This window comes from Odocoileus virginianus, chromosome 6, assembly GCF_023699985.2.
Source record: "Odocoileus virginianus isolate 20LAN1187 ecotype Illinois chromosome 6, Ovbor_1.2, whole genome shotgun sequence".
NCBI classification, from domain to species: domain Eukaryota; kingdom Metazoa; phylum Chordata; class Mammalia; order Artiodactyla; family Cervidae; genus Odocoileus; species Odocoileus virginianus.
This window is the reverse complement of record NC_069679.1, coordinates 75,492,426-75,508,001: the sequence shown is the minus strand read 5'-3', so window position 1 is coordinate 75,508,001 and position 15,576 is coordinate 75,492,426. Positions and strand designations below refer to the sequence as shown.

The window sequence follows — 15,576 nt, the reverse complement described above, 5'->3', positions numbered from 1 at the left end:
GTACATCAAGGCTGTATATTGTCACCCTGCTTATTTAACTTATATGCAGAGTACATCATGAGAAATGCTGGGCTGCAGGAAGCACAAGCTGGAATCAAGATTGCCAGGAGAAATGTCAATAACCTCAGATATGCAGATGACACCACCCTTATGGCAGAAAGTGAAGAAGACCTAAAGAGCCTCTTGAGGAAAGTGAAAGAGGAGAGTGAAAAAGTTGGCTTAAAACTCAACATTCAGAAACTAAGATCATGGCATTCAGTCCTATTACTTCATGGCAAATAGATGGGGAAACAATGGAAACAGTGGCTGACTTTATTTTTCCTGGCTCCAAAATCACGGCAGATAGTGATTGCAGCCGTGAAATTAAAAGACGCTTACTCCTGGGAAGGAAAGTTATGACCAACCTAGACAGCATATTAAAAAGCAGAGACATTACTTTGCCAACAAAGGTCCATCTGGTCAAGGCTATGGTTTTTCCAGTGGTCATGTATGGATGTGAGAGTTGGGCTATAAAGAAACCTGAGTGCCAAAGAATTGATGCTTTTGAACTGTGGTGTTGGAGAAGACTCTTGAGAGTCCCTTGGACTGCAAGGAGATCCAACTGAGTCCGTCCTAAAAGATCTTAGTCCTGGGTGTTCATTGGAAGGACTGATGCTGAAGCTGAAACTCCAATACTTTGGCAACCTGATGCGAAGAGCTGACTCATTGGAAAAGACCCTGATGCTGGGAAAGATTGAGGGCAGGAGGAGAAGGGGACGACAGAGGATGAGATGGTTGGATGGCATCATCAACTCGATGGCCATGAGTTTGAATAAACTTTGGGAGTTGGTGATGGACAGGGAGGCCTGGTGTGCTGCGATTCATGGGGTCTCAAAGAGTCGGACATGTCTGAGCGACTGAACTGAACTGAAAAGAAGATTCCTGTCCTCTAGAGACAATGGAGAGAGAGAGAAATAAGAACGAAAAGAAAAACATAAGTCACATTCCAGCCAACAAGTGCTGTGAGAGCACAGAGAAGGATGTGAGCCCAGGCTGAGGCATTCTAGGAAGGCTTCTTGGGGAAAGCTGAGGCCCAAAGTTAAGATCAGGAGCATTTATTCATGTTCACATGTTGGGTGGGGCCGGTGCAGTGCAAGAAGTATAGGGAAAGTGCAGGGTGTCAGTGGTACTGGGAGGGAGAGGGGGTGAGGAGTGATGATGCTGAAGATGCAGGTCACGCCTTGTCAGCAGTCTGGGGACAGCCCAGGGCCCTGGGTGAGCGTGTGGCCAGGCTGTGGAGGGCTGGTCAGCATCCGCCCCCGGCAGTGCTTGGTTGGTTGGGTGTTATAAGAAGGCTTAGGGTTTCCACATACCTTTTTCTCTTGATGGCTATTAGTTTTTCAGTTGTTTTTGATTATGACTTACATATGTGCTGATGTGCTCAGTCGTGGCCAATTCTCTGTGACCCCATGGACTGTAGCCCACCACGTTCCTCTCTCCATGGAATTTTCCAGGCGAGAATACTGGAGTGGGTTGCCATTTCCTTCTCCAATGACTTACATGTAAATACTTAGAAATAACACACACATCAAGCATAAGGCATAGTAAAGCCTCCTATGCCCAGCACCGGTACTGACTCTGTTTACAGGTGACCTTGGGAAAACATCTGACCGCTCGCATCCTGTGCCTCATAGTGCTCCCACTGGCTCTCTACATCGCCACCTACGCTGTCCACTTCATGGTGCTGAATAAAAGGTACCACCAGAGCCTTGCCAGTGTCTCGCTTCTGTCCTTCTCTTGTCTCTAAGCCCATGGAGGAGCTGCATGATTTCCTAGGTCTGTGGTTGGGATGACCTGAAGGGGACCCAGGGTTGGTTTCCTCCTGGGTTCTGTCTTCTGGGTGCCCTGGCCTGAAGGAAGAAGAGAAGGCCTTTGTAGCCAAACTGCCTCTTATCCCTAGAAACAGTCCCCTTGTGCTAACAGGGATGGGGGACCATGAGCACGTACAGTTGGAGTGAGGGTAATAACAACAAGGACACCAGCAGCTCCCATTTAGCAGGTAGCAACTGTGTCAGAACTGTGCTCAGCGTTTTGTGTACTTTATCTTACTTGGTCATAACAGTTCTTTTAATTTTTTAAAATCCCCGATTTATAAATGAGATGTTGAGACTAAATGAGGCCAGGTATCTTACAAAATTCACCTAACTAGTAGGGGAGCTGTTACGTGGACCTCAGTTTCCCTGACTCCATTCCCCATGTCTGTCCATGACACTGCACCGCCACTCCCTGGTGCACACGTGCTCAGTTGCTCAGTCGTGTCTGGCTCTTTTGTGGTCCCATGGGCAGTAGCCCACTAGGCTCCTCAGTCCGTGGGATTTCCCAGACAAGAATACTGGAGTGGTATGCCATTTCCTCCTTCAGGGAATCTTCCCAACCCAGGGATTGGATCCCCATCTCCTGCACTGGTGGGCGGATTCTTTACCTCTGCACCACCTGGGAAGCCCACCACTCCCTTGTACATCTTTTAAACCAACCACGCAGAGCTTTTCCCAGGGCTCCTGGGAAGTCATAATTTCACTTCTCTAACTCTGCTCCCTTCTGCTCTGCCCTCCCCCACAGCGGTCCCGGTGATGGCTTTTTCAGTTCTGCCTTCCAGGCCCGGCTTTCAGGAAACAACCTTCACAACGCATCCATTCCAGAACGTGAGTGTCTCTTGGCCTTTACGAAGAGAAAAGGGCAGGAGGGGTTCCTGGGAGTTGGATTGGAAAAGACGATATGATAGCCTGAGTTATTTTAGATGGCAGTGTGGGAGAAAGAACCAGTGAAATATGGTCTGAGCACTCTTGACAGTGAACAGGGACACAGAAAGTGCAGAGGAGGGCGTAATGAGCAGTGAGCTCTTTGATCAGAAGATGACTTGTCCGATGTGGCTATGGGAAGACAACACCGAGAACCTGGGGGCAGGGGGAATGAACCCCTTTGGGGCTAATGGTCAGTTCCTACCAGAGTGTCCTGCAGTTCACATCCATTTACTGTTGACAGAGAGTAGTTGAGCACGTGTTAGCCATGTTGGAGGCTGTAGGGCCTGGAGTAGGATCTCTACATGATATGGCCGTGTGTGCTAAGTATATAAAGAGGGAGCGCAGAGCTGTGGGGATCGAAGGTGCAAGAGATCACGTCTGTAGGGGTCAGGGGACAGGGATTAGAGGCACATAGTGAGGTAGGCTGGGCCCAGGAGATTGCTTCCTGGAGTCGTGGACAATGTCCTGTGGTCTCTCTAGGGCCTGGAACACAGTGGGCCTGCCCAGACTGTGGAAGGAATGAGAAATAGGAAAGCAGGTAAAAATTGGCTTGGAAAGATAGACGTTGGGTTCCACGTTAGAGAGGTTGGCTTTGAGAAGCTTGAGGAAATCCATGCCATGGGGCCTGTGGGCTTGGAGCTGAGGTTTTCAAAGGAGTCCTTTGGAAAGGGACAGTTGATGCTGGGAATTGGCAGTGGTCTGAAAGGAAGCTGTAGAAAGAGGAGAGGACAGGAAGAGGTCAGGTCGCTGGGGAGCACGGGTGAAGGGCTTTGCGGGAGCAGTCCAGGAGGGAGCGTGGGGTTGAGGAAGGAGACAGCCTAATCAAGACGCAGCCGTGGCCAGCAGTGTGCGGGGCTGTGTGTGTTGGCCGGCATGAGGTCTTGGAAGGATGGTTCTGGGGGGTTAGCTACTTGCCATTTAAAAGGCCCAGTTCAGTTACACTCTCTTCATTAAGCCATCCTCTTCTCACCCTTTGGGCAAGAATTTATTCCTCCCTTCACTGGGCTCCCACCATGTCACACATTGTCACACCTTTGCTGGAACATGGGCACTTCGTCCTATGCTGGTCAGTGTGTGAGGTCATCGTCCCCAAGACTGTACTCTGCCAGGCCTCTTCCGCCTTTGCATCCACTGTGTAATTGATCCTTTTGACCCAAATGAAAGAGTAAAGGAGGACAGGAGCGGCCAGCACTGGCTCAGTGAGACCTGTTTCCCTGGAGTGGGGAAGGGCGGGCAGCCATGCTGCAGAGCATGCAGAGGAGGGGCAGCTCTCAGCAGAGAGGCTTCTTTCCCGTAACCCAGGGCCTATGTGGGACGGACGGATGCTCTCGGGTAAGCTGTTTACTCTGGGTTTTTTTTCCCTTAAATTCAGATTTAAAAACCAAAATAGCACTGAGCAACTACTGCATGTGATAGATTCAAAAGGCACAAAATGATATATAGTGAAAAGTCTATGTTAACAGCCTCTCTCTCATAACGTTATATCTTGGAGAACATTCGAGATGAAGACATAAATAATTTCTCCTTCATTCCATGGAATGGACATAGTAGAACTTGACTAAGGGACAAGTTGTTTCTAGTCTTTGCTATTATAAACAGTGCTTTGATAATAACATTGTGAATACCCAGTCTCTTCTGAAGTGCTTCGGGGTGGGGAGGGCTCAGGTGAGACTGTGGTCACCTCCCTCTTGAGGTGACTCCCTTGGGGTGAGGAGGCTGCTGCGTGTCCTGCTTTCTGCAGTCCTGGGCCCAGTGGAGTCTGTTAAAGGGCTGGGGGCTCCTGTGGCTTCAGCGCCACCCCCCGCCCAGTCAGGGGCCGCATCCACCCGGGCCAGCTCATGCCGTCTGCTGCCCTCCCCTTGCAGACCTGGCCTACGGCTCCGTGATCACCGTGAAGAACCTGCGGATGGCCGTCGGCTACCTCCACTCACACAGGCACTTCTACCCTGAGGGCGTCGGCGCCCGCCAGCAGCAGGTCAGTGACCCTCCGTACACTCGTGCCACGGCCGCACCGCGCTGATCGCCGTGCCCAAACCCGCCCTTCCCTTTTGCCTTCCCATCCTGTCCCACACTGTTTCCCCTGCTTGGGATATCCTGCCCCCTCCTGCACCCTTTCCTCTTTCCCCTAGCTAACTCCAGCTTCCCAGGCTTCCACTGGGGACGTCCCCTCCAACCACCACGTCCCGCCTCTTCCTGGTCCTGGGTCAGGTGTGTGGTATGGGCGGCTTTCTCGGCACCCTTGACGAGCACCCTTGACGGTAACCCTCTTCCCATTGAACTGGGAGCGCTTCCTCCTCCTCTCCCCTTGCTGTCCGACTGCTGGCTTCTGGGAGGCTCAGGTGCCTAGCTCGGCGGCCAGCACAGAGTGGATGATGAGTAGAGCATAAAGGTTATAGACGCAGGCCTGGGAGCCAGACTTGTGTATCTGAGTTTGAATCCTGGTTCCACTAGAGTGTGACTTTGAACAAATTCCTTAACCTTTCTGTGCTTCCGTGGGCTCATCTTAATTGTCATAAGGTTGCTGTGAGGATTGAGGGAGATAATCCATGTGAAGTGCTCGTTGAAGGGTTAGCCATGAGTATCATCTGAACAAGTGAGGGACCCTGTCCGTGTCCACGTGATGGGGTGGTTGGTGTGGCTGTGGGGACAGTGCCTGAGAGGGAGAGGGTGTTGGAGAGGTTGGTGGGGCCGGCTCGTGAAGGGGCCTCCAGTAGATTTAATTTTGTTCTGCCAACACTGGGGAGGCATTGAAACTTATTAAGAGATAAGATGTGATTTGGTTGCTAGTTTAGAAAGACAGCTCTAGCAGGAGTGTGATGGATTGGAAGGAGGAGCAGACCAGAGGCAACAGTCACAACAAAGGACAGTGAACAGACCTCAGGGAGAGGAGGGGAGCGATTCAGGGCCCAGAGACAGATGTCAGGGGTGAGCTGTATCAGGTCTGTAGTCTGGAGGCCAGAAGGTCAAGGTGTATGTGTGATGATGCTGGCTCACCGTAATCAGAAGTGGAGGAGGAAGCATGGCTTTGGAGATGAGTTTTTGGTGTGTGTTCTAGGCCTGGGGCTTGTCTCAGGAAGGAGATGTGAGTGTGTAGCATACAGGTGTTAGTGACACAGTGACATTGCCCTGAAGGGGTGTGCAGAGGGGAGGGCAGTGTGTAAAGCAGCATTAAAGGCGCTCAGCGTGGCACTGGGGGAGCAGCTGAGGAGGAGGGAGTGGGCGGGGAGGGCCCGGCAGAGCCTCCGGGGGCAGGAGACGCCGGCAGTTCAGGTGCTGCAGAGACCGTGGAGAAGGAGGCCTGGCAGCTCTGACCAGGAGTCTTCTGTGGTGTGGTCAGGGCCGAGCTCGCAGATCCGGTGACCTGAGGAGAGAGAGGGAGGAGGGGGTTGCAGGGCTGGCTGCTGTCTGAGAAGCTTAAAGTGTGATTTCTCTTCCTGCAAAATGGGCGAAATCTTTACTCTGTGAGAAACTGTTGCATCTCAAAGTGTTTTATTATTATTTCCTTATTTACTAGAAAGTTGACCCAGAGTATTGGGTTTTTGTATCAGTTCCCATTCTGGGCTCTTTGCTTCTCTCTAGTGTAATGGTTCTCAGCCCTGACTGCACTTTTTTCATAGAATCCTCTGGAGAGCTTTTAAAAAATTCTGAGATTCTTGCTTAATCAGTCTGGGATGGGGCCCATGCCTTGTGTATTTTTGTTTCAATTTTAAGCTTTCCAGAGGAGTCTAACATACAATTTGCCCTTCTGTGGTGTTACCTTGCTACTGATGTCATGTTACAGTAACAGATGTGGCGAAAGGGAACCTCTATACTGTGACTTCCCTGGTGGCTCAGGTAGTAAAGAATCTGCCTGCAACTGCAGGAGACCCGAGCTCAACCGCTGGGTAGGGAACATCCCCTGGAGAAGGGAATGGCAATCCAGTCCAGTACTGTGGCCTGGAGAATCCCATGGACAGGGGAGCCTTGGCAGGCTGCAGTCCATGGGGTCGCCAAAGAGTCAGATATGACTGAGCAGCTAACACTCATTCACTCATACTGTGCAAAGAGCCGTGTTCTGAAAGGCCCTCTGAAGCTGGTCTTAGTGTTACCCCCTTGAAGCCCATGGGTGGAGACATGAGTTTGTGAGAACCGTCTAGAACGAGCATGTAGGCCAAGGGACAGAGGGTCTGCCTTTGTCACTGACCGAGTCTCCGAGCCTTCCTCACCTGTGTCTCCATCAGTAAACTGGGGGATTGGACTTTAATAGCCTCTAGTAGCCCTCCCTGCCCTCTAGGTCCATGTCTTGTCAGCAACTCTAGGTCTTGATTTTTAAATATTTTTAAAAGCATATGTTTATAAAGTAAAACTGGAAAATGTAGAGAAGTATTAAAAAAAAGTTAGACATAATCTGAGGACCAGTGTTTATCCATGTAGATTGATGTACAACATTCTATTGTAATAGGATACCTATGTTCCTAGGAGACCTCATATTATAAAGAAACTTCATTGTGAAAATAAATGTTTCAGTGGGAAAAAGAGGTCATGGACTATATTCATAATAAATAAATGACTTTTCTAATAGGAATTTTAATGATAAGGATTTTTGTAAACAGCACAGAGTGCACCTGTGAGCACCGCAAAACCTTAGCATCCTCGAATAAATTCAGGCTGGGTGAAGCAGCTGTATGGGCTTTCGTTCCAGAGTTAGGACTTAATTTCTCTTTGGCTGTCAAACTTTTAACTTCTTGTATGTTCTTAATACTATTGTCCCTAATTTTTTCTGAGAAAGCAAGAGCCACTGAAACAAAGCAGCCATAATAGGTGCATAATTTTTTTCCTGTATGCTAATTCCAAATCACTTTGGAAGAAAATGTCATGTTTTATCCAACTGGAGTTATTAAAACTCACATTGTAAGAGAGGCGTTTATTTCTGTTGCTTCTGGGTATTTATGTGCTTGTTTACATGCTTGACATGATTGTATGTATGTAGTCTATCCTGGGAGCTTTGGGATTAGCTGGCTGGGTTTGAATCCTGTCTCTCGAGCTGACAAGCTGCGTAAACTTGAGTGGAATTGCTCAGCCTCAGCTTCCTTGTAAGGTGAGGGTAAGCATTGTACCCACAGCCTAGAGATGAGACATGCCCAGTGCTTAGCACAGGGCCTGGCAATAGATGGTAGCTGTTTCCAACAGCAGCATTTTATAAGCCTTTTCCTGTGCTGGTAAAAAAAACATGCCCTGAAATGTTTTCTCTGTAATGTTCTTTCCTGTGGACATTCCATCATGTTAACTATTCCTTTGTTATTGGGGTTCCCAAGATTTTCGCTGGTAGATTAATTGCAGCATTACATACGTGTGCACGGGCATACACACACACACACACACACACACACACACACCATTTTTAAAAATTAGCATATACAAAATGGCTATGGCTAAAATTTTAGGCTTCTAGGACAAGATATTAATAGAACTTTTTCCATTTCATTTGGCCACATTCTCGAAAACATAACAGCCTGAATTTTTCATTTAGAGAGTTTGAGGCATGGTCTTGATGACTTTTTAAAATGCACTAAATCCTCTTTGGGTGCTGTAGACTGCACTGTTACACTGTGTTGTCATGATTCCTGCCTCTAGGAGGCTGGAACTTGAAAGACAGGATGCAGGGAGGCACAAAGAGACCAATCAAAAGGGCTTTTGTGGGAAGATGCCTCTAAGTGCCGAAGGAAGGAGAGAACCGCACTTACCAATCGCTGTTTCTGGCCCTGTTGGGAAACATGGCCCCTCGGGTTGGTGGCTGGGGCTTCTGAGAGAGCCCAGAGCAGTCCTGGCTCGCTGCTGACTGTCCTGTGGCTGACTACGCTGATGGTGACACTCTCCTCCCTCCCACCTCCTCCTCCTTCCCCCACCCCACCCAGGTCACCACCTATTTGCACAAGGACTACAACAACCTATGGATTATCAAGAAGCATAATTCGAACTCAGGTAATGCAGCAGAGAACTGATGCTTCTTCTATTGTTACTTACTCTGAGCCCTCCTTAACATTTCTCATGCTTCCAAAAGAATGGTTCTAGGATGGGCTTTCCTGAGCATCTTTGCCATCTTCACTGATCTCAGTTATCCTTTCAACAGTGATTTATTGAGCCCCTGCTATGTCCCAAGGACTGTGGTTGGTCTTGGGATAAGCAGTGAGCAAGAGTGATACGATCGGGCCCTGAGAGCTGTCATTTTGAAGCCAGAGAGCAGCCAGAGGCTCAGACGTGGTCTGGATGAGGTTCCCTGGGCACGTATCGGGGACACACAGTCGCTGCTCTCGTGTCTGATTCAGAGCACAGCAAACCTTGCAGACCCCAGCGTGTGGTGAGGCTTGCGTGTCTGGATGTGATAGAGGGCTGCTGCCCACTGCTCGTCCCAGGCCTGGGCCAGTCAGTGGGAGACTCATGGGCCTGCCAGCCCTGTGGCTGGGCTTGTCTAGGCTGCCTCTGTCTGGCCTGGGCGAAGCAGCTCTGAAGCACACCTGTTGGGCTCCTAGGGCTTTGTGACAAGGGCTGTGTCTGTATCTTCTGTTTTTTGGACAGACAGCTGGCTACCTGCAGACTGTGCCTTCTGCTGTAGTTGAGAAGAGAACAAAACATCTCCTGCTCACTTTCCAATTGTCTTATGCCGCAGGTGTTCACTGTGACTCCTCGGCAAACGCCACCTGGCTCAGCCTGTCTCGAGTCAGCTGCTCCTGTGGGAAGTGGCAACTTCTCATTTAAATTCATCTTCTCTGTTCCTTTCCCCAGCTCCTCCTGTTGCTGTGGTTTTCTGGCTAGAAACATGACCAATGTGACCAGTGTCTTTGTACCTACTCCTCAGTAATACAAACTCTGTGACACCATTGTGTGCCTGCATGCTCAGTCTCTTCAGTCACGTCCAGCTCTTTGCGACCCTGTGGACCGTAGCCTGCCAGGTTCCTCTCCCGGGTCTGTTCTGTACCCTTATAAGACTGGTACTTAACAGGCCAAGTATAAGTGGTCTATTGCAATGAGGATTTATGAGGGAAAACCAGCTTTCTTTCTAAAGTCACGTGGGCACAGACCAAATCTTTAAACATCCCTGTTCTGTTACCCTGTTGTAGCTTCCAGGTTAAGGTGGCTGCATTTCACCCAGTGACGAAGGAGTCATGTGAAGGCAGGTTGCCTCAAGCATTTGGGAAGTGGGAACTGTCTCGATGAAGGTCTCTGTGTTCTTTATGGCCACAAGTGCCCCTCCCCCACAGGCCCATGTGAAGTAAAATTCCCTCCCCGTTGACGTATCTGAGCTGCCATCTTGCTGAATATTCTTTCTAAGAGACCTTAGAAGGCAGCATAGGAGTGGGCATCTCTCCAGTTGAGTTCTCGAATTCTCTTGTGAGCCAGTGATTTGTCCTGGCAAATCTGTCTTTCCTGACCTTGAGTGTTGGTGTCCACTCCTGGGACAGAAATTTGCAAGGATCCTTCTGTGTTGCTGTGATTACTGCCACTTTCCTTTTCCACTATCATCACTTCGTTAGATCCTCATTGGTCTTGACATCTTGATGATATAGAAGTAGTCCTTTTCTTTCATCATTTTCTTTGGCTCACATTGACCAAGTTTATTGCCAGAGACAAAATAATCACTGGCAAAATATGTAGGGTTTAACGTTTGATTTTGAAGAGAGCTGTGCAAATGGTTATTTGCATGGAATTAATATTTGGAAGACTTTTATTTTTACTACCCAAAGGAAAATCTTATTATTTATCTTCCCAGCTTAAAAATCCTCTAGTAAGGGGCTTCAGTGCTTGGCCGATAAAGGCCACGTTTCCCAGCCTGGTATACACGGTCTTCCCTACTTGTCCACCCCCTGGCCGATTCCCCCCTTCTTTCTGCTCTCCCACCTTAACCATGTGAAGTCATTTGCCGTTGATCAAATGAGTTTTGCTCTTTCATACCTCTGTGCCTTTTCCCGACTCATTCAGCTGACAAAATTTTCCCTCTCTTTTAAGAGTCTTTTCAAGCATTATCTCTGGGACACTCTTCCCTTCTCCCCTCAGACAGTTGGCTTTGGTCCCACAGCTTTCTGTCAGCACCTCAGACACGTACCACATTATAAATGCTATAACTCTTTACTGGTAGGCCCTCGATTAATACTAGTGAGTGAACGATTTCGGACATCAGTGCTTGTTTCTTCTTAGCAGATCCCCTAGACCCTTCACTCCCAGTGGAGTTTGTGAGACATGGAGACATCATTCGACTAGAACACAAAGAGTAAGTAAATTTGCTGCTTAGCATAAGTGAGTGGTTTGAGCGCCAAAGGTAGGGATCTCTTTTAAGCTGGAAATAAACAGAATCAGATGTGGACTGAGGCCCCAGTAAAGGAGCAAGGCTGCTGTGCTAAAATGGGAGAATGATTACTTTGCCTATTTTGGCTTTGGGAAGCTTTGGACTTTAAGTTGGACTTTGAGGGTACCTTTCAGTTTCCCTTTACCCAGGGTGGAGGGAGCAGTATTTGAATGGCCCAAAATTTCTTCTTAAGGGGTTGCCTTTAAAAAGATATAGGAGTCTGTTTCTGAATATGGCAAACTAGTTCATTTCTCCAGTGTTCTCCCTGAAAATAACTAAAAATGCCAGAACAATGTAAAAACATCTTCTGAAAAGCATAAAGAACCAACAAGATAGTAAGGAGTTACTACGTCAAAATCTCAGTGAAAGGGGAAATACAGAGAAAAAGTGGGATGCTGTGGCCCCTTCTGCCTTGAACCTGCGATCTTGAGTTTTGAGCTTTGGTTTTTCACTGTCTCTTGAGAGAAGAAGTTTTAAAGACCAAGCTCTAGGCTCACCCAAAGTGGTGAGTTATTGTGATCTTCACTCCTCCAGATTTGTAACCCCCAAAGGCTTGGTGTTAGGGTAAATCTGCCGTATCTACCTATATTCAGAGTTTGTTTGGGAGGTCAAGGTGCCCTGGGTGTTAAGGTTTGTCGGGGGAACAAAATCTGGTTCCTGAGAAGTAGTGATTACCAGCTGATCTTCACATGGATTTGCAATCCAAATTCATTTCACCTGGATTGTCTCAAAATCGTCAAGGCATGAATTTAAATGAACATAATCCTAGATGTAATGTCTCCTAGGTGCCTGGCCAAAAGCAAATGTGAACCCTCTTTTGGGAAAGAAATGTTGTTATCCATTCCTATAAATAGTTTTTCAGTAACAGTGCACCCAAAAAGTAACCAAACCCTCAAGGAAATAGGGCACTGTGTGCAAAATGAATGGGAACAGTAGATGACAGAAGCAGCCCTGCAGAAGTTTCATATGAATTATCACATACAGATTTTTAAAATAAAATCAGTGGTTATTTTATATATCTATCTATATATAAGCAGTGTTTTTTCCTTAGTCAGGTTTATGGATACTTAAATTTTAATTTTATTTTTATAATGAACATTGACTACTTGTTATGGCCAAAAGTAAGGATTATTATAAAAAAGTAAATAAAATCTGTTAAACCCTCCACTTCCTGCACAGATCCCCAGTTTGTAAAACTGATAGGAGCAGAAACAGTAGATGGGAGCGAAGAGGTTTACCTGTCTCTGGCATATGTGGATTACAAATTTTAATTTTCTTCCCCCTGAAGCTGCCTCATAAGTCAGACTAGCTTGCCTCCCACCACCAACGTGTTCAGTCATCCCCTCTCCCCCCAGCTCGAGTTACGGGTGAACAAAAGTGAAGCCTTTTCTTGGCATGTGGTCCCATACTCCTGCTGGTCTGTCCCTCCTGGCGTGGGCTGCTCTCCAGCTCTCTGGGTGTTTCTTGTGCGTGGATGGGCAAGAAGGTCCTGGTATGTTGGATTTAGTGGTTTGGATTCTAGTTTTTCTGGCCTGAACAGATGACTCTAGATATCCTGGGTAAAAGAAGAAACATTACACATCTCTTTTCTTCAAGATAATGGCACTTCTCTCTCTTCATTTCCAGGACTTCTCGGAACTTGCACAGTCACTATCACGAGGCCCCCCTGACCCGGAAACACTATCAGGTCACTGGCTATGGCATAGTAAGTGAGCCACTCGAGTGTGAGCAGGACGCCAAACATGTGGGGCCTGGCTTAGGGCCGTGAGGCGGAGCATGGCCTTCCCAGCATTCCGGAACGTTCCTAACGATTGACTGCGCAGGGACTCTTAGCATGCAGGAGCTTTTTGGCTAGGCTTGCTGTGGGAAAGGCCGCCTGTGAAGTCTATTTTTTTCCATCTCTTGCTGCCTATAATAACCATGCCATTTTTGTGTTCTGACACATAATAAATGTCAAATATGAATACTATTTGAGTCTCTTTTAAAATCACATTGTACTCAGAAGCCACAGGGCCACAATATGAACCCAGAGGAATATATAGGTCTATCCTTTGCCAGATCCCAAATTCTCATTGGCTTTATTTTTACGGATTAGCTGTCTGTTCTGCAGAGGGATATTGTCCACCTTGCTTTTGGATTTTTACTCCTTGGGGTGATACAGCTCATCGAGGAAGCTCTATGAGTACTTACGACTTGGGGAGGAGTTTGAAAGCAAAAACACCTAGTGGGAAGGTAGATATATGACTATCTGTCTAAGTTCCCTTCCAAATCCCTTTGGTGCTTCAGTAAAGACTCTGGATTCCTTAAGGTAGAGTTCCCAATCCTCCTTCCATTTGCTCATCCCACGTTATACTAGAGCCAAGACTCTGAACTTTATCTTTGTCTGGTGGGCATCTCCTGATGTGAATTAGACGCAACTGTCTTAATTTCCACAGTATGATATCTAGGCTAGACATTCCTTAGGTGGATGAGTGTCCATATGGCCATGGTGATGGATGCAAATGACCCAAATTTATTTCTGTTGGCTTGTGGTGATGTCTTGAGTTTAATTTAAGGGCAGAAGCATCTATTTAGAACTTAAACTGTAGTTCTGTGGAGAATTGGACTTCAGGTTCCAGGCTTCATACTACTTTCCTTGGTTGTGATAGTGAGGCCTGGGGCAATGTCAGTCACGTGGGATGTCTCTTGGGATGTTTCTCTGGCCCTCTTTTTCTCCTTCCCACCTCAGTCACTTAGGCCAGTTTGGCCTTTGACCTCTGTAACATGATGGCATCTGAAAGGCTGACCATCTCCCTTTTTTGATGTGCCTTCTCTAAAGTCATCTTATTAATATTTTCTTTGTATTTTTTTCTTGATTTATGTGGCAGAATGGGTCAGGGGACTCGAATGACTTCTGGCGGATTGAGGTTATTAACAGAAAATTTGGAAACCGAATCAAAGTGCTGAGAAGTCGAATTCGCCTCATCCATCTGGTCACAGGTTGTGTCCTGGGCTCTTCGGGAAAGGTCCTGCCCAAGTGGTAAGTCTCTGGGGTTTTGGTGTCCCAGCAGTGGCTCATGCTTTTCCTTTCACACTTACAAGGAGGATGCCCCAGACTTCCATTCCCGAATGATCAGTGTTCACCTCTTGTTTGCTTTTTCTTTGTGGTGGATGGAGAGAGAAAAGGCATCAAGAACTTTATGGAGCCCAGCACTCCAGAGTTTCTGTGGTGGTTTACGTGTTGTAATAGTTGAGCAGTTATGTCTCTGGCCTGTGATAGCTCTCTGGTTCTGTGTCTCTAACCTGGGCATGATGTAGGCTAGACTACTTCTGGGATAGTCATGGAATAGAAAAATGAGAGGCTGGAAAGAACATGGCCGCTAGGTTGGAAAGAGAAGAGTTCCATGCAGCTGACAGTACCTCTGTCTGCTGAGTTTCAGGTCTTCTGAGAGACATTTGTGACTCCTTTTCATAGGGGCTGGGAGCAGTTGGAAGTCACATGCACACCATACCTAAAGGAAACCCTCAGCTCCATCTGGAATGTGGAGGACCATATCAATCCCAAATGTGAGTGAGGTCATGTCCTGGGCTGGCTCTGAAGGGAACATCTCTAAGTCACACTCATCTGAGGAAAATAAACCTTTACAGACTCTGCTGCCATGGTATCTTATTGTTGCCATTTTCTTCCTTTTTTAAACCTAGTCTCTTCATATGAATTGTCTGCATGGGTAGCTCCTTTTTCTGCCTGTTCACTTAGACTTCCTATCCTCCTTAAACTCTTCTCCCACAAGTGACCGGTGGCCTCACTCAGGGCCAGAGCTGGTTGCCTCTCACTGGATTTAACTCTTCCTGCCGCCTGCAGTGCAGGTCCATCTGCTTGCCTCCTTCTGGGCTCTCTGTCCCCTCTGTGGGTTACCTCCCTACCCTCAAGGCTCAGAGCAAGCTGGTGCTTTCCCCTTCTGCCCTTGTGTAGGCTCCTCCCCTCTTCACATCCAGCCGAGGCTATTACAGAAGGTGATGGCCACGGCCCTTGATTGATCCTGTATTATACTCCCAGGCTCCAATTTGACATTTCCGTTCCACTGTCATCTTCAACTCAGCGAGTCTCTGAGCTCATCATCTGCCTCCTAAACTACCCCCTTTAGGGTGGATTTTTCTTCTTCATGCTTCCCACTTCATTCTTACCACCTAATTTAACCAACCAGCTAATTAACTAGCTAATTAAACAATTCACTGACGAGTATGCTGGGAGCCGTGTGGGGCCCTGGGGATGCCTTGGTGAATGAGATAGGCTGGGTCTCAGTCTTCACGTGTGAAGACTGCTTCAGGTGCGGGAGCCTTTGGGGCAGCACCGTCATGAAGGGTGACGGCCTGAGGGCTGTGGGCGCCTCCGGTGGGTGGTGGGGCGGGGCGGGGCTTTCCAGCTGTTGCCATTGCCTCCCTCAGAGTGCCTGCTGAGTGCTACAGGCTGAGGGGATGGTGGAGAATTCCTCAGCA

General features: G+C 47.9%; 1 protein-coding gene across 2 annotated transcripts in view; it reads left to right on the top strand.

The window, feature by feature from the left end:
- POMT2 (protein O-mannosyltransferase 2) overlaps window positions 1-15,576 on the top strand; it is a 46,632-nt gene that overhangs the window by 24,668 nt on the left and 6,388 nt on the right. Inside the window, exons 7-14 of one of the 2 annotated variants that reach the window (XM_020904624.2) lie at window positions 1,628-1,734; window positions 2,599-2,681; window positions 4,646-4,755; window positions 8,675-8,741; window positions 10,956-11,025; window positions 12,727-12,805; window positions 13,968-14,119; window positions 14,555-14,646. In XM_020904624.2, coding sequence (XP_020760283.2) covers window positions 1,628-1,734; window positions 2,599-2,681; window positions 4,646-4,755; window positions 8,675-8,741; window positions 10,956-11,025; window positions 12,727-12,805; window positions 13,968-14,119; window positions 14,555-14,646 — 760 coding nt within the window. Of the gene's footprint in view, window positions 1-1,627; window positions 1,735-2,598; window positions 2,682-4,645; window positions 4,756-8,674; window positions 8,742-10,952; window positions 11,026-12,726; window positions 12,806-13,967; window positions 14,120-14,554; window positions 14,647-15,576 lie in introns of both variants that reach the window. The other variant, XM_070469679.1, reaches the window with a different exon arrangement.